Source organism: Cynocephalus volans, chromosome 12, assembly GCF_027409185.1.
Source record: "Cynocephalus volans isolate mCynVol1 chromosome 12, mCynVol1.pri, whole genome shotgun sequence".
Taxonomy (NCBI): Eukaryota; Metazoa; Chordata; class Mammalia; order Dermoptera; family Cynocephalidae; genus Cynocephalus; species Cynocephalus volans.
The window spans coordinates 4,423,882-4,442,499 of record NC_084471.1 but is presented as its reverse complement, the minus strand read 5'-3'; the positions used below and the strand labels follow the sequence as shown (position 1 = coordinate 4,442,499).

Genomic DNA, 18,618 nt, shown 5'->3' with positions numbered 1-18,618 from the left:
CTTGGGGGCATTTAAGTTGTTTCTGAGCCATTTCCGAGCTATTGCAAAAAAAATTGGCAATGGATGCTGTGGACATCAATCTCTGCACACATCTGACTGTGCTCCTGGGGGAGATTTAGGAAACAGAATACTGGGCAAAACCTCTCATTTGTCACGCTCTGGACCCCCATCACCAAGTAGGATTTTAATACGGTTACAGAGAACCCTCCACACCCTGGGATGTGAGAGGACACGTCTCTTGCACCGCCCGGCACCCAGCCCTTGCCTTGAGGACGCGGGGCTGTGAACACTGTGTGGCATTACGTGCCTTAAAATGTCACTTACTGGTGGGATTATTTCTAAGACTTACTAATGTCTTATCTCTTCTTGCAAGAATTTTCTGTCCATTATCTTTGTTCTTTTAGCACTTTTCTCGGCTGCTTTATGGGCTAAAACCAGGCTAGAAAAGACTGCATGCTATTCTGGTATGTAAAAAAAACAAAACCCGTTTTGCTTACGATAATCTTACAGGATAGAAGTCTTCTCTAGCGGGTATATGTAAATCCTCCTCAGATTTAGTCGCACATGCAGCACAGAGCTTTCGTCTTACCGATGATGTCGGCGGTGACAGAGGCCAGCGTGAACAACGGCGCCACTTTCTTCTCGTATATCTGCTTGCCTCGTCTTTTCCCTCCAAATGGGTTGATAAACACCAGTAAATGCTTTGGTCGAGATGCTACAAAACAACAACAACGTGTAAACCACAATGGATATAACAGGGTCCAAATTAAGATCTGAGTTACTAGACAAAGTCCCGCCATGATGGTTTTAGAATTCTGCTTAATATTATCTGGTAACGAGTATTTTTAAATCTTAAAGAACGGTGACACAAGTGTCCCAGTCCATGAGACAAGAAAAGCGATGGACTGTCAGAACGGGCAGGTGCTTCGCACGTGTGTAAGGTGGAACTCCGCCGTGGCTGGCCGTCGCCTCCTGCAGTCCCGCATGTGCAGGAGGCAAGTCCACGCAGAACAGGAATGGAGCAGATGTACGGAAAGCAACATCGGCAGAGAAAGACAGACCGAAAGGCACGGAGAGAGAAAGCCTGGCATGGAGACGGATAGAGAGATGGACAGACAGACAGATGCACTCGGCTTCCCCGGCCCTGGTTTCAGTCCCTCCAGAGGCCCAGCCAAACTCCTACACGTGACTTTCTGGAGCGCCCCTATTTTCCCATAACTACGTCCACATTCTGTTTTGGTCAGTCCAAGTAGATTCTATTTTTTACTTAAAAAATCAACTAACAAAATCAAGAAAAGTAACAAGAAGGTATATGCTCAAGAAAATTGAAAACCTAAATCCACACAAAAACCTGGACACAAATGTTCACAGCCGCATCATTCACAGCAGACAAAAAGTGGGACCAGCCCAATGTCCATCAGCTGATGAGTGAATGAAGAAAACGTGGTCTGTCCACACAGCAGGACGTTCTCCAGCCAGGCAGAGGAGCGACCACCAACGTGAGCAATGTCCCCAACACCCGAGAGATGGAGCCTTACTCCAGACAGCCTGGAGTGACGTGAACTTCTAGAGCAGGCAACGGCACCACGACGCAAAGGTAAAGCCGGCCTGGTGGTGTCTCCAGGGGCTGGAGAGAGCGTGGGGAGACTGCTGGGGCTGTGGGACTCTCGACTGGTTTGGGTCACACAAGAACGCATGGTCCAAAACTCATTGGTTTAAACTTACGATGTGTCTATTTCACAGGATTTTACCATCTTCGGAGGTAAAACAAATTTTGCCTCAGAATTATAAATAAATACTGCTCTCTAGTTAACGACATGAACGCTGAGGTGTTTAAGGGGGAAGTGTGCTGGTGTCTGTCACTTACTTTGAAATGTGGCAAAACATATGATTAATTAATGGATGGCTGGACAGACAAACACTGACAAAGCAAATACTGCACAATGTTGATAACTGTACAATCCAGGTGGTGAGTATATGACTGTCCAGGGTACAGCTCTTCCAGTTTTCTGTATGTTTGGAAACGTTCATAATAAAATATCTGGGGTAGGCCGGCCCGTGGCTCACTCGGTAGAGTGCAGTGCTGATAACACCAAGGCCACAGGTTCGGATCCTATATAGGGATGGCCGGTTTGCTCACTGGCTGAGCGTGGTGCTGACAACACCAAGACAAGGGTTGAGATCCCCTTACCGGTCATCTTTTTAAAATAAAAAAATAAATAAAAAATAAAATAAAATAAAATATCTGGGGAAATAATACAATAGAGAAAACAGACAGAGCCAAAAGTTGGTTCTCTAGAAAGATGTATAAAACCGATAATTCCTAAAAAAAAAAAAAAACAGACAAAGAGAAAGGGAGAAAACACAAGTTGCCAGTATTGGGTATGAGAAAAGGGACATCAGAATCCACAAATATTACAAAGGGAACGAAAGGATTTATTAATAAAATTATGCCAATAAACCTGTAAATTAGGATGAAATGGACAAATTTCACAAAAAATACAATTTATCAATGATGTCAGAAGAGAAAATCTGAATGTTGTGATATCTAACGAAGAAACTGAAGCCGTTAATAAAAACCTGCCCGCAAAGAAAACCCCAGGCCCAAATGATTTCACCACTGAATTCTTCTAAGTACTTAAGGAAGAAATAGCCTCAGTATTACACGAATTCCTCCAGAGAACAGAGAAAGGAGAAACCCCTCTGCATTCTTTGCATCAGGCCACCTCGACAGCAAAATCAGGCAAAGACATTACCAGAAAGGGGACTCACAGACCTGTCTCTCCTCGACCCTAGCAAAAACCCTAAACAAAATATCAGCGAGTCAAATCCAGTGACACATAAAAAGCGTAATAAATACGTCACTACCAAGGGGGTTTGTTTACTCCAAGAAAGCAAAGAATTTAAACAATGAGAAATTAATGTAATTCAATACAGTAACTCAAAAAAAAAAAAAATCATACGATCATCTCAACAGATGCAGAAAAGGTATTTATCAAATTCAACACCTGTTCATGATTTTAAATAACCAAACTCAGAAAATTAGGGTTAGAAGGAAATTCCCTTAATTTAATAGTAAAAAAACCCTATTAACAGCCTAAGAAGCATCATTCTTAATGGGGAAATGCTGAAAACTTCCCCCCGAGATCAGGACAAAGATGAAGGATGCTGCTGTCACCCCTGAGCTGGTGGCCCAACCAGGGCAAAGACTTCAGGAAAAGAAACAAAAGGAGCGGAATTGAAATGGAAGACACAGACCTGGTACTCACAGGTGACATGACTGTGTTTGAAGAAACTCCAAAAGAATCATCAAACTACTTGAATGAGTAAGTGATTTAGCAAGGTCACTGGATACAAGGTGAAACAAAATTCTATCACATTTCTATGCATAAGCAATAGAGAAGCAAAAACAAAAACGGCACCACCTGTGGCATTGTGGGAGAGCCACAGCCTTTTCTATCCATGGCAGGGGTCAGGGGATATCTTCATTTAAAGAACACGAACCTTGACCTCTCACCTCACACCACGTGCAAAGACCAATCCCAAAAGGGTTGCAGATCTAAGTGTGAGAGTGAAAACAAAGCTTTGAGAAGAAAACATCTTCATGGTCTGGGAATAGGCAAAGCCGTCTTAAATAGGAAACAACTTAACCATAAAGTTAAAAAAAAAAAAGATAAATAGAACTATGTTAAAATTTTAAATGTAAAAGATACACCAATAAGAGAGTGAAAAGGCAAGCTGCAAAATGGAAGAAAATATCCATAATTCATAAACTCAGTAAAAGATTCAGAACCACAATATGTAAAGAATTTCTACATACCAATAAGAAAAAGATAACCAAACAGAAAAATGGACAAAAGACCTGAACAGAGGACTGGCCGGCTAGCTCAGTGGGTTACAGTGTGGTGCTGAGAACACCGAGGCCTAGGGCTCCATCCCTGTACCGGCCAGCCACCAAAAAAAAAAACGACCTGAACAGAAACCTCATAAAGGAGGATTTCCACATGGCCCATAAACATACTAATGTATTTCTCAACTTCATTAACCATTAGGGAAATGCAAATTAAAACCGTAAGACTCCTAGCACCTGCCACAATGGCTAAAACTTGAAAGGTGTGGTTAACATATGCAGCAACTAGAACTCTGAGACCCCGATGGCAGGAGCGTCGACTGGCACCACCACTCTGGAGAACAGGCGGCGGTGCGTGCTGAAGCTGAGCGTCCGTATACTGTGCAACCCAGCAGCTCCATTCCTAGGTATGCAGCCAAGAGAAATGCAGCCAAGAGAAATGCAAACGTGTTCCAAAAGACACGTCAAAAAGACACACTATTACTCATAATAGCCCACACCAGCAAGCTATGCAAATGGCCAACAGTAGAATGTGTGAATAAATGGTCATACGCTCACATCATGGAACACCACACAGCCAAGGGGACAGACAACCTGCAGCCACACGCCACAGCGTGGGTAAACCGCACAAACATAATGCTGAGCCGGCAAGCCAGATGCAAAAGAGTTTATACCATGCAATTTGATTTACATGAAGCACAAAAACGGATTTAGCTATTTAGAAGTTCTTGGTAGTAGTTACCCTTTGGGGAGTAATGACCACAGGGGTGCCCTGGGAGCTGGCAATATCCTGTCTCCTGATCTGGGTGTGTCCAGTGTGAAAATTCACCACACTGTACACTCAGAATATGAGCACTTCTCTGTGAATATGTTATTTATACATAGTTCAATCAATGAAACGTAACAGAATTAGAAGTTAAAATTAGAGAGTACCTGAAATAACAGGATCCTATGCTGTTTTTAGACACAAGTATACTATATCAAATGTACAACTACATGAGTTTTTCTATGAATTATACAGAAAATATAAATCCGCATTATTCAGTGGAAGGCACGGTTCAGAGGATTTTCTTTTGAAGTCTTTACCGACAGAACCAAACCTAAGATCTAGTCACTCAAAGTCTCATGAAAACAAACAGATCTGGCAGGAGGGAGGTAAGGAGAGAGCAGGTCTGCACAGGAGGAAGAGTCTACAGGGAAGCAGAGGAGAAGGCTGGAGAAACTGAGGCACCTTTCCGACAGACTAGCACAGAGAGGAAGCACAGGTGCAGAGCCCGCAGCGGTTTGAGACACGAGCAGCGTCAGGACGAACATGTTTCGGCAGCAGCCGGCAGGGACCGGCCCGCGGGATGGCCTCTCGCCGCCGTGATACCAAAAGATGCGCTCTCCCAATCCAGAAAGTTTCTCTGAAACTGACACATGGGATACCTTCTGATACATCAAAATTCACTTTATTGCTGTAGATGCCAAGTTAACTCAAAAAGATCTAAACTTAACCTAAACACATGCTCTTTCTATCCTACGGTTGCAGCCTATGCTGAGTTGTCAAGACTGTATGTTAAGATTATAACCAAACACCATGAAATAGAGCTTTAGACACAAAATGAATGAATGAACACCTACCATTTTTAAAAGGTGACAAACTCTTGCTACTCAGCACCCAATAACCGACCCACTGGGCTCCTCTACGTTTCGTCTGCGGACACAGCCCAGCCGGTGGAGGACATCCCTCCACGCCCCTGCCTGGACGCTCACATTCACCGTGAACGAAGTGGGTGTTACCATGCCCACCTCCAGAAAAGGAACCCGAGGACTGGCATGTTAAGGGACCTGCCCCAGGTCTCCTGGCTACAGTCGTAGAGGAGCTGGACTTGCTGCCAGTGTCCTGGGTGTGGAGACCACGCTATTTCCACCACACTACCCTGGTCCTCTAATTAGCAAATTAAAAAAAAAAAAGTATGACCAATTCATCACATCCACTTGGTTTTGACCAGTTGTGTGAGAGGAGGAGGGACATGACAAGGATCACCAAATCTCACGTGTGCATGCCGCCATGGCTGCCCTCTTTCTACACATCTGCACACGTGTGTGCACACGCGTGCGCGCACACACACACACACACGTACTCAGCTTCTCCAGCAGCTCCCGGAGGGTCTGCAGCCACAGGTGACACAGCTGCTCGTCAGCACACCCGAAGGTCACCTGTGCACACTTCCAGCGGTGATGTCGTGCTCTCTTCACACAGTGCACTGCACAGACATAAGCATGCTTGTTAGTTCAGGGCTGGCACCCAGTTGACTAAACCTCAAGTGAATACACTCCAAAGGCATGCTAACTACAGGTTCATGACAAAAAACTTCCGAGGGGCTCTGTTTTCTTCTAATTAGTCAGGAACTTTCAAGGTATGTGAGAAAAAACATCCTATTTCTCAGAACTTTTAAGCCATTTAAAAAAAATAGAAAAAATAAGAAAAAAGATATCAATAACCAAAACATTAACTAAAAGTAGATCTTGGAAAAAATGTTAGGAAAATTCTATAGAAATAAACCAAGCTTGTTATACAAGTGACAAAAGTTTCCTTTCTTATCATCTGCATGGATTAATGAAGTATTGCGGGAGGAGATGTTTAGGGCTGTATTACCTGTAAAAGCATACGGGTTTTCCATTTTCTGCCATTTGCCACTGGCGTGGTGTTTCCCTTGAACGTCTGTTTCTTCAACGGTGATGATCTCAGACACAGGCACGGAGCAGGCATCTGTAAACACACCACATGTTCACATTCAATTCATTAGAATCCGCACAGATGAAAGAAGTCCAACTCTAAAAACTGAGAACACCCTGCTGTAATAGTTTCATTAGAAATCCAAAAATAAAAAGGAAGGCGATATGTCATTTTTTAACTCACAGCTCAATAACTATGGGCAGCTTGACATTCCCAGATGATGGGGTGTTTTATCCAACACAGTCACCCAATGTAGGCTGCAACACCCCACCCAACTTACACAGCCATTCAAGCAGCAAACGCTGACATTTCTGGGCCAGCCACTATGCTGAATCTGGGGTAACATGTTCAAGACACAGTTTCTGCCCTTAGGACAGTGTCTGGCTCAGAAGAGACACACAACATGACAGAGGAACGACCAGACCCACAGAGCATGCAAGTGAGAGAGTTGGGGCCCAAGCCAGGTGGGACGAGGGTATTGGTGTTGTGAACCTAGGGGATGCCAGCACTGGACAGTCCCTAACACAGAAACCCAGGAAGAGGCAGATACCCCCTGAGGCTGCCTGGGGCATGTTCAGGAGGCAGCTATAATTATAGGACCGCAGATCAAAGAAAGTTCTGGGCTGAGAGCACAGCCGTGAAGGCGCCTGCCAGGCTGTAACTGAAGCCAGGGCCTGAAGGAGCTCGCCCAGGAGAGCGCACGAGACAGAAGGCAGCAACCCGCAGCAACTCGTTTGAGCAGGCCATATTCCAAGTGCCTGTTAACGAATTGCTGCTGGGGATTTACGGAATATTTTTACATAGAAGACATTATAATTGTGGTTAGCTTCCTAGGTTGGCTATAAAAGCTGCAATATAGCTAAAAATACTATATTCTGCAATAGCTAACTGAAAAAAACATGCTTTGCAACATCTGTAGTAATTTTGCATCAGGCAAAGCTGTTGCCTAGGGAAGTCAAGTTCTAGAGCCTGGGGAGGCAGGGGCTTCAAAATCCCTGACAGGCCGACAGCAGGACCTTGTGATTCCGTGGGAAGCAAGCCCCCCAGTGGGGACAGGCTTGTTGGGACAGGGTTAAGGAGGAGGAAGTCAGGCTGGAAGGGCAGGTGGTGGAGCCTGCCCATGGGCAAAGGGTGTGAGTGTGGAGGGTGCTCAGGGCCCCCTGGACATCCTGTCGTCTCACTGCTGTGCCCACCCACTTCTGTTCTCCCCTCCCTTGAAGGAACCCAATGCTACAGGTGGCCACCCTGCCCTCACCCCTCGCCCACCCCTCTGCAGGTCAGCGTCGGCATGGGATGGCCACGTGGGCTCGATGGCATCCTGGACACCCACACACCCACTGCCAGCTCCTGGACGGGGCTCTCCTCGCCTTTCACAGCTCGCCTTCCTAACACCCCCATTTCTTCAGGTGGTGGACCCACCCTCCTTGGAGCCCACCAAGTCTTGCATTGAGGTGACCACGGCACTCCGACCAGGCCAGGCTCACGGCAGGTCAGTAATGAGGCCAGGATGAGTCAGGCACTGACCATCCACTGATGAAACGGTTCATACTGTGACCTTGGACCACTGAGAACAGACCTCAGGATCCCCCATCGCTCTGGGTAATCGTAGAATGAGGATCGTTGATAAGAAACAGGTGACAGGACGTCCTACGAGGCCTTAGCCCAACAGTTAGGAGTAACATGTGTCTCTCAATATTCAGACACACGACTGACTGATTTAAGAAACTGTACGACAGACACCAGAGCCATATATTACACCACTAAGTAACTCGAAGTTACAAACGACTCACAGGTGGTCCACGTAAGTCCACAAGTTAATAAGTTCCAGTCTTGCAAAGTCAGTTTGACAGACTCCAGGAACCAGGGAAGGACGAGTGAGGTGTGAAGCCGCGCCCGCCGGCCACAGCTGGGGGCCTGCGGTGCCAGGGGCTGACGGGCACCAAGTCGCACATCCCATGGGCTGTCACTGATGCCCCTGCACACGAGCCCACCGTGGTGTCGCACATGCAACGGCAACGCCACTCAGGAGGCCCGAGACTCGGGAACACTGTGTCTCTGACAACAGCGCCAGGTACTGCTGGGGTGGGAGAGGGGCAGGTAGTGAAGGAGGTGGGGACGGTCGTGCGGTCAGGACCGTTTCAGAAGCTTCCTTGGGAGAGAGCGGCTGGCAGAGAGGCAGTGAGGTGGAGGGGAGGAGGGACGGAGGGAGGGGACCTCACACACGGCCTGGGGCAGGTGGCGGCTCCTCGGAAGGGGTCAGGGCAGAGGACAGACGTGATCTGATTCAATCTGACTCGGTCTGACACTGAGTCACTAGGCATGTGCGGGACAGGACACAAAGACGACTTCCTGGGACGGGTCTCTGCACCTGCTGCTGCGTTTGGTCTGCAGAGAGCTTTGCCTGTTCCCTCAGTGGGAAGAGGGCGCCTGAGCTCACGCCTACGACACTTCGGCATGTAACCGGGCACTGCTGACCAGAAGAATCAGCGGACGAGGGAGAGTCCGTCTTGTGCACGCGGCTTTACTGAGGGACGTGCAGGATGGAGACACTGGGCACGGTGGGGACACAGGCCGTCCCGGATGAGGATGACTCGGCAGAGCTGGGAAGGGAACTCGACGCCTCAGTGGGCTTGGCGGGCGGCAGCCTCCGTCCTGCCTCCGACAGTGACCCCTTCTCACGGTGTGGGCACGTGGCCGAGCCTGGACTTCATATCTAGAAATGGGGATGACGCCATCGACCCGAGAGGGACTCAGTGAGATAAGGGGTGAGGAAGTTTCGAGCACAAAAGTGTTCAATAAGCGGAGGCTTGCTTTCTTGTCGGAAAGGCCGGGCTAGAGACGGCAGCTCTGTCCCCCTCAGGCCCTGTCCCTCTGTGTTAAACTGAGGACGACCTTTGAGTGTGGGCGCGGCGTCCACCCGCAGAGCAGAAAGCCACAGCACGGCGGCGGTCGGCCCTCTCCAGCGGGCTGCCCATCTGCGTGGCACGGGAAGTCTGCTCCTCAAACCTTCTGATTAGGAGGCAGAGGACTCGGCCAAGAATCTAAGAGCACGGCCAGCAACTCAGTGAAGGGACGCAGGACTGGCATCCGTCAGTCAAAGAGGTCAGGTCAACCAGGGGGCTGAGGACCTGGAGACAGAGGGTAGATCGTCCCCCAAGGGCAAAACAAAATCACTCCACGCTGACCAGTGTCATGCGCTGGCGCGGACAGGCACGTGCACACGCCCAAGGATGAGCAGGAGCGTGAGCAGGCGAGGACACGTGCGGAAAACAGGAACACCTTGCAAGAGCTGAAGTGGCGATCTGAGGGCACTTTCACTTGCTACAGAATATTAACATTTTGTACAATCTCGCATTGCATGTGGGACTAAAAAAGCAATGTCGTGTAGGGCCGTGTGCTGTGTTGAAGAGAGGTTACGTTCCAGACCAGCCTGAAACCGGCTGTGCCAAGGCCATACGGGCGGCATTCCTGGACGGAGCCTGGTGATCAAAGGCTGGGGAGGCAGGGAAGGGCAGGACGCTGCGGCCAGGGGCCACAGTGCACTCCGGTCCAGGGACACAGGACCATCCCCCAGACCTGATCGGCCTCATCTGCAGCAGCTGTCCTACCCGTGTCCTGTTAGCACCACGGCACCTGCCTCCCCGCGCTAACGCCCTGCTCACGCGTGCTGCCTGTGGGGAGCGGATCCCCGCCCAGGGCCTGCTCATTGCTGATCGTGTCTCTGTCCACACGGGGTGCAGTGGCCGTGGCCAGCGGAGTTACCTTCCTCTTTATAAAGTGACAACCTGACATCCTTTTTAAAGCAAGTTTTTGAGTCAAATATTCTGAATATAGGGGCCCTTCTGAAGCACGGAGGACAGTGATAACTCTCCCCCAGGATGCTTGCCGGGACCGGAGTTCTCAGCCTGCACTGATGACACCAGGGCTGGTGGCTGTCACGGGGCCGCCCAGGACGGTGAGCAGATCCCTGCGCTCCACTCAAGAGCCACTGCCTTACGAGGTTAACGTGTTTAGTCAGCACCCCTTACTTAAACAGGAGAACAAAAGCAAACCTTAGGCCAGTCGTGGGGACCACGGCAGGCACCTCTGCCCCGAGCACTCTCCTAAATGACAGATACCCAGAGCCCACCGGATGGAACCACATGGATGGCCCATGAGTTCCTCAAACCCAACCTTCTAAATAAACCCACCTTTTCTACTCCTCCGCCCCCTTCCAGAAATCTCCCTCCCCTCCCGCATCCCCCTAACCTGGTGAAAGGTGCATCAGCGCACACTCACTCGCCGGCAGTCCAGGGCCCCTCCGTCTCCTCCCCTGCCTCCATCACCACATTGGCTCTGAGCCCCGCCTCTCCCTCCTATGAGTCTCTCAGGTGCCTGGGTCACTGTGCCACTGCCCACCTGGCAGCCCACTCAGATGCATGAGTGCCCAAGACTAATGCCGTCACTCTGCCCAGACCTGTCCTGGCTTCTCCCACAGCCTTCAGAGCCAGGTTCAGACCCCTCAGCAGGGCTCCTGCTGGCGTCTCCACCTGTCCCCTCCTGGGCACCCCAGTGCCAGCCCAGCCTGCCACTCACCATGCAGGTCATATGTCCCAGCCTGAGGACATGTCATGGCTGGCACATCTTTCTACCTCTATCCATTGATCCCGTCACCCTGAAACCCCTGCCTTCCTGGGAAAGCTGCCGTGAGCCCTGAATAGATTAAGGTACCCCTGCACTCTCCTGCCCTGCACACACTGTCCCCAGCACTGAGGACACTGAGGTCTCCCACCTGACTCGGCTCTAGGATCATTTCACTTTAATCCCAGCATCTATACACTGCCCCGATAAAGTAAATATTTAAAAATTGTTGAAATAATAAAATAGCCCCGCAATAATTTAAAAATTTTACTGGCACCATTTATAACACCTCTCTACTAACAAAATTTCTAAACTGAACCGATCTTTTTATTGGTGATTTTTCAAATGCCTGCGATGAAAGAGGGGTCCATGTGAGGCACAGTCGCCTCTCTAACGCACTGAAATAGTCTGTGTCCCAGGCAGGTCCGCTCACTGCCAGCGGTCCCACGGGGTCCTCGCTGCCACCCTGTGCGTGGGTCCTGTCAGAAGGTCACGAGGCTACCCTGGTGCTGGGAATGAGGGTTGGGCTCCACCTCCCCCTTTTTTGGGCAGGTGGTAAGATCACCCAAAAGGCAGAAGGGGACCAGGACCCCACAGGACCAGGACCCCACAGGCCGAGCCAGGAGCTACCCCTGGCCTGGAGTACCCATTGCTTTGGCTGGGACTTCCTGAGTTCAGGAAGGGTCCCCAGAACACACAGAGCCCCAGCTGCCCCCTGTGAGCTGCTGGACAACACTGGGGAACGAAGGGACGCAAAAGATGCCTGAAGTCCACGTGACGCTCTCCCTGTGCCTCTGCCAGGACTCTTCTCCTAAGGCTGAAAGGTCCCCAGGGGAGCTCTCTCTTACCTGCGCGTGAGAGAATGCGCGCGCGTGTGTGTGTGTGTGTGTGTGTGTGTTTGGAACAGGGGCAGGGGGAAGGCACTGGACTGAGCAGACCCCTCCCTGCCCTTGCTCCTGGCACAGCAGGCCCCTCTGGGTGGTCTTGCCCTGCTCCTGCTCATCTGTCCAACCTCTGGCTGTCACCGGCCACCTTCTCACCAGTGGGTCCTGGACTGTTCACATGGACACTCTGTGCCCACCGGCCCGGCTCCGACCAGCTTCCCCACCTTGGTACATATTCCACCCCCAGGCTCCAGCTGCAACAGAAATTTCCACAAAACCAACCAGAAAACCAGTCCGCTGCCAGAAACCCCCGACTTACTTCCATGTAAATGCTCTCCTGAGTCTCCTCGAACTGATTACTTCCCGAGAATCTGTTGCCAGGCCTCTGAACTACACAAAGTCACCAAACCAGAGAGCTCGAGTCGCTGGAGCAGGGTCCCTGGCACGCCATGTATTTTACAAAGGCACCCCGAGCACCCCGGCCCAGTGCGGGACGCAGCGCCTCAGATGCGCGTGACTGGAAAGAAGGGAAGCTGGTCACCTGCCGCCAGTCCATGGAACCCCGAGAATCCGCATCCCACCCCAGCGGCTCCATCCACACACCACCTCGGTCCGACACATGGTTTGCAAAGTGAGAAAAGGTCACCACGCAGGCAAACGGAAAGCAGCAGACGACGCTCCTGCACCTGCCACACCGCCCCTACCTCGTGCTCAGCGCACCTCACGTGGTTTCGCTTACTTCTGGTCTGGAAAAGACAAGATTTGGAATCCAACGAAACAAACTCTTTCATTACTCTCTGTAGGCATTACAAAGAACCAGAGATGTATTTATTAATGACAGCAAGACCATCTTTCCATGAAACAGCGTGTATCCCTTTCATAACGAACGTATTTAAAAAGAAAAAAGGTGAAGATTAGAAAGAACAATTCGTGTTCAAAGAGGAAAGTGGAGGATCCAGAAGGTGGGCTGAGAGTGTCCAGGGCGAAGAGACCCGCAGCGGTTGAGCTGCAGGAAACGGCAGGAGGGAGCGTGGCCCGAGGCGAGGTCACAGCGACGTCACCAAGACGCACAGTTTCTGCCCAAGTGTTTCTCTTCCTTTTTATCCTTCCTCTAACTGGGGTGTTAATTTGCATATGGTACAGTGTTAAAGTTTAGGATACGTGTCATTAAAGTACAGTTTTTTTGAAGTTTAGAATTGAATCCAGTGGATTTTAAGTAGCATCAACTTTTGCAATGCTGTATAAACTGAGCAAATTCAGAGTAATGAAAACAAATGTAGAAGAGGCAAATTTTCATCCACATTAGGGAGAAAACTCTGTCAACTTTGAATACTTATTTATTTAAAATTTTTATTTTATACTGTTAAGCATCTTATAAGCCAAACTCAAGATATGACACCGACTTTGATCATTTTTATTCGCTGATAATAAACTCTGCCACTTATCTGACACATCACATATTCCAAAGCAGTATGGAATACATTTATAAGGTTTTATGGGAATATATAGTCCACAAATAACTTGCTTGGATGTAAAATAAGTAAGTTCTACTCACAGACTGAGGTGGAGACAATCTTCCCTCCCTCAGCCAGGCCACACCGGTCCCCCTGCAGGCTCCTTCCTCCTGAAATGGTCTACACGCCAGATCTGCCCGTGCACACACACACCACACACCTACCACAGACACCTCACACTGCTGCGGGTCAAACGTGCCCCCAAAGGTTCATGTATTGGAAACTTAATCCCCACTGTAACAGTATTAGAGGGTGGGAGATCCTACTATGGTCATTGAGAGGTGGGACCTTGTAAAAGTGATTAGGTTGGGAGGACAGTGCCCTCGTGAATGGATTGACCCATTCGTGGAGTAACGGGCGAGGGTCTGCTGGCTTTAAGAGGAGACGGAGTGACAGGTGAGCTCTCTCTTGCTCAGCCTACCCACCATGGGATATGCTTGGTAGGCTAGAAAAGCCCTGCCAAGAACGAGGCCCTCACCAGGTGTGCCCCCTGGACGGTGGACTTCCCAGCCTCCAAAACTATAAAACATAAATTTCATTTTGTATAAATCACCCCGTTTCAAGTATTCTGTTGTACGTAACAGAAACGGACTAATACACACACGTGCGCGCACGCACACACACACACCACACTTCACACAAGACACACAACGCACACCCACGCTACACTGGCTTTACCAGAAGGCATGATCGCAATAATGAGGGCTGTTTGTGAGCAGCAACGTTGTGCTAAGTGCACAAGCTCAGATAATCCTCACAACAATCCAAAAGGTGGATATCACGATCCTCACCTTACAGATGAGGCATCTGAAACCCAGAAGTCAAATAACTCGTCCAAGCCAGGACAGTAAATAGCAGCACCCGGCACTAGCTTTTAGGAAACCTACCAAAAAATTCTTTGCTTTCATTGCCCGGAGAGGTTAAAGAGAGCCTGCCCACCTCAGACGCCTGAGGCTCCTCCACCTGGCGACCCTCACCTGCCTGCACCTGGTCCCTCCTCCACACAGGCCCTGCCTCCCCCGACGCCCTTTCTGGACAGTGCTAATCCCAAAGAGCCCCCCTTCGCCTCCAGTATCCCTCACCAACCCACGATGGACAACAAAATGTGTGTGTGACAAGGTTCTCATGTTGACAGTCACAAAACAACCCAGAAACTGGCTAAGAAAAAGACTTTCTTTTTTAAAAAACAATAATCAAGCAGGCAAGGACAGCAAACTGTGTCTGAACATCTTTAATTTTGAAAGACAAGCTTTCATTTATAAGAATATCCTGACAAATAATACAAGGGTACTTCAAAAAGCTCACAGAAAAATAGAATTAAAAGATAATACAAATCTTTTTATGGATTTTTTGAAGTGCCCTTGTACACCAGGGTGGGTTTTATTAGGTCTTGCAAATTTTAAAAAGCCATGTTTTAAATTATCTTCATTTATTTTTAGAATACAGCTCAAATAGTTGACTCTCAGGCAGCAGGCTTCTAATTTATTTATTTAAGCATAAGCCTGCTGACTTAGAGTCAGCTATTACCCTTATTTTCATGTCCAGATCCTACAGTTTAACTTGAACGTGCCTCCACGGTTTTCAGTTCATCAGTGATTTTTATTCTAATAATAAAACAATCCACGCCAGGGCGACTGGCACCGGCTCAAATACTGCAGTTGTTACAAACTCAAAAGAATGCTCTCATTCAATGAAGTCCTTCCCAAAAACGAACTGAAAACGTGTATCCAAATGTCAGCTCAAAGTTCCCACTTTTGCTGACCACAGATACATTCCACCGGCTGCCCTTCATAACCAGCATGACGCGCGGTGGCATGAGTTAACCCTCTGATAAAGCGATGATCAGATGGCCGTCGTGTTCCAGAAAAGTCAAGCGCCATATCAGCAGCGAGGCTGGACCACCTGTTCTTGTCCCCGCACGCATTTGCTCGTCCGCGCTCCGCAGGCCACTGCGGCACTGGCAGCAATCTGTGCGAGGCTCACTAAGGACAGCGAGAGGAATCTAACCTCTAGCATCTCCTTTTCCAATTCTGTTGGTTGTTAGTATTTGTCATGATCAACTAAGACTAAATTTATTTAGTTTTGGTGACTCACAGATGAAAAACATGCACACACATGTCACAGGGCCAAGGTCAAGGTGGCCTCCTGCAGCCGTCGAGGAGGCCCTGGATGCCACACGCCTCTTGGGGACATTCAAGGAGAACAAACCCGAGCTCACAGTCAAGGGCACAACTTTCCCCATGACTCTCTGTAAACACCAGCGCCGGTGTGAGAGAGGTCAGAGGGGACAGTGCAAGAGAGCTGGCTGCTGCCCCTCCATGCCCGCTAGAGCAGCTGGCTGCGTCGCATGGAAGTCGGAGGTCACATTCACAGGGAACACAGATGACAGCGAGGGTAAGAGAATGGGGGGCACTTCAAGCTCCACACACCCCACCCGCATGTGTGCCACACAACAGGGGCCACCCTAGAGAGACAACCCCCAAGGGACGTGAATCAGTGGGGAGTCTGAATTGCCCCCACAAGTATGCACAGCACAAGCACATTCCCCACAACACAACCCCTAAGCACGTTTGCTGTGTGAACCCCTGACGTTCCTCAAAAATTTAACGGTGAGCACTTGCCCATGAAAAGCAAGACTAGAGAAGAGTTCTGCCCACACCTTCCACGGAGAATCCAGAAATATCACGCGGGTAACAATTGCACGTGAGAGTGGTCAAACTGTTCCCGTCCCCTCCCCGCCCCCCACAGTCACCCCAGCACAGCCCTCTCTCTGTCACACAGAATGTGGGAGAGGCCAAAAGCCCACACTGCATCCACAGCCCAGCACTGAGCGGCTACTGCTCCATGCACGGCACTGCAGAGTATGTCGCGGAGGACGCAAATGTCACTGCCTTCTTGCTAAGACTGGCCAGCAGGTGATTCAACCATGAGTGTTAAAAGTGGCTTTTATAATGCCCCGGTGTGCTGGGATTACCTTGTTAAATTCCTCAACACCTGCTTGGGTGTGACTAGGAGAGCCAGGAAGAGAGCTGGCAGGCGTCACAGGGACCGCACACACCCAGGAGTCAAATCGGCCAGCACTGTGTGACGCTACCATGTGGCCACAGTTATGGCAGCCAGGAAAATCGTGTCCAAGGCAGGTCCCTGATTGAGAGGAGCCCAGCATCGATTTGCGGAGCTCCGGCTCAGATCCTGCAGATGACGGTCTGTGGCTGTAACATGTGGGGGCCCCGTTGGCAGGCAGTGTGGGGCCCATGGGCTCCAGTCGTGTTTATAGAGGACACACGTGTGCCAGCTATGGCCTGCCTGAGCACTTCACACAGATCAACCTCCATGACCCCTGGGGCAAGCACCATTATGACCCCACAGAACCAGAGGCAAGTAAGCTCCTAGTCACAGATGGAGCCAGGAAAGGTCCCAACAAGCCCACCACGAGGCCTCTCCTGGCCCTGGGTGCTAGTGACCTGTGGGGCTCTGCTCCTAACCAGCCAGGTGACCCCAGGAGGCTGTTCCTCTGTCTCCCAGTCCTACGCTAGTCATCTCGACATCCCCTGGCATTTCCTGAGCACCAGCGTGTGCGGCACCCCACTAGGACCTGGCTGAAAACTGAAGGGCTGGACCAGGTGGCTGCCAGGCCCCTTCTACCTACAGACCATTCCAAGATTTTAGGGGCTGGATTATGCACAGCTGCAATATGAATTCAGAACAGGAAAAGACCACGAGGAGGGGGCAGACTTCAAGTGGCCTCAAAAGAAGGGAAGGACTTGGATTTCTATGAGAACGATGGGCATTTTGAGAACAAAATATATCAACGCAATCAGTCTTCAATCTCTCTTCAAGCATTACATGTTTCCTCCTACAGCATAAATGTCACCTAAGCTTGCTTCCACTTCTAAAAATGCACCCGGGACCTTGGTGTTACGAACAAATCGTGTCCCCATGTAGAGGACAGAGATTCTACGTTCACCTCCCACTACACCACACATAACCTGTGAGCTGTGCGTCCACACCGCATGAAATCCACTGCCCAGGGGACGGCGGAAAGTACAGGGAACAAACAAGGGACCGCTGTGAACACTGTGTAAGCACCTACTGCATATGTCTAAGTACCACACTAGATGTTTCTATAACATTATTTCAATCGCAGTCAAAGAAAATGCAAATCCGAAAGACAGCTGCTCGCCCGGGACCCCCGTCCAACCCCAGGCAAGTCTATGACTTTTTTCTTATGGAAGAAATTCTTTTCACTCCGTAACGTAGATAGTTAGCCTTGCTAGACCGTTAAGCACCCAGAAATGAGTAGTCAGTCCCAGGGTTCACTGTCTGCAGTTCGTGTTCCCAAAGCTCCAGGAGAGGCGGGGAGCAGGTAGGGTACACTGGGCTCCCACCAGTGAGGTCCAGGGACCCCGAAGGGTGAGGAAATCTTCGGATTTTAAAATGTTGGCTACATGGGCCAGCCCGTGGCTCACTCGGGGGAGTGTGGTGCTGATAACACCAAGGCCATGGGTTCGGATCCCTGTATGGGGATGGCCAGTTGGCTCACTTGGGAGAGCGTGGTGCTGACAACACCAAGTCAAGGGTTAAGATCCCCTTACCAGTCATCTATTTAAAATAAAATAAAATAAAATAAAATGTTGGCTACAATTTAAAAAGGAAAAGAAAAACTCACCGTGCAAATCAGACAAAGAAACATGCACAGGTCAAATTTAGCCCGAGGGCCCCATCCGCACCTCCGGAGAGGCTGCCCACACAGATCAGATCAGCGATGAAAATCTCAGCACCTAACCACAGTCATCTTTCCCAGTCTAGCCTGACACGAAAAGTTTAAAAGGAGATCAGATTTCTACTAAAGAAAACAAACAACGTGGCTCCTCATCGATTCTTTGTGAGCCAGAGCAGGCTATAAAACTGCCACAACCCCAGGTCACTTGTGCAGGACAGGAGGAGCAAGTCCTATCGGACTTACCACTGATACACAGGTGATTGTTCCCATAGCCTATCTTGATAATAAAATTTCTACCTGTAACT

At 49.6% G+C, this 18,618-nt stretch overlaps 1 protein-coding gene across 2 annotated transcripts in view; it reads right to left on the bottom strand.

Moving 5' to 3' along the window:
- The window catches only part of CERK (ceramide kinase), a 57,664-nt gene that overhangs the window by 25,178 nt on the left and 13,868 nt on the right, over positions 1 to 18,618 (bottom strand). For both annotated transcript variants that reach the window (XM_063075698.1, XM_063075699.1), the window contains exons 2-4: positions 6,492 to 6,605; positions 5,977 to 6,099; positions 590 to 715 (exon numbers count right to left, since the gene is read on the bottom strand). In XM_063075698.1, coding sequence (XP_062931768.1) covers positions 590 to 715; positions 5,977 to 6,099; positions 6,492 to 6,605 — 363 coding nt within the window. The remainder of the gene's footprint in view (positions 1 to 589; positions 716 to 5,976; positions 6,100 to 6,491; positions 6,606 to 18,618) is intronic.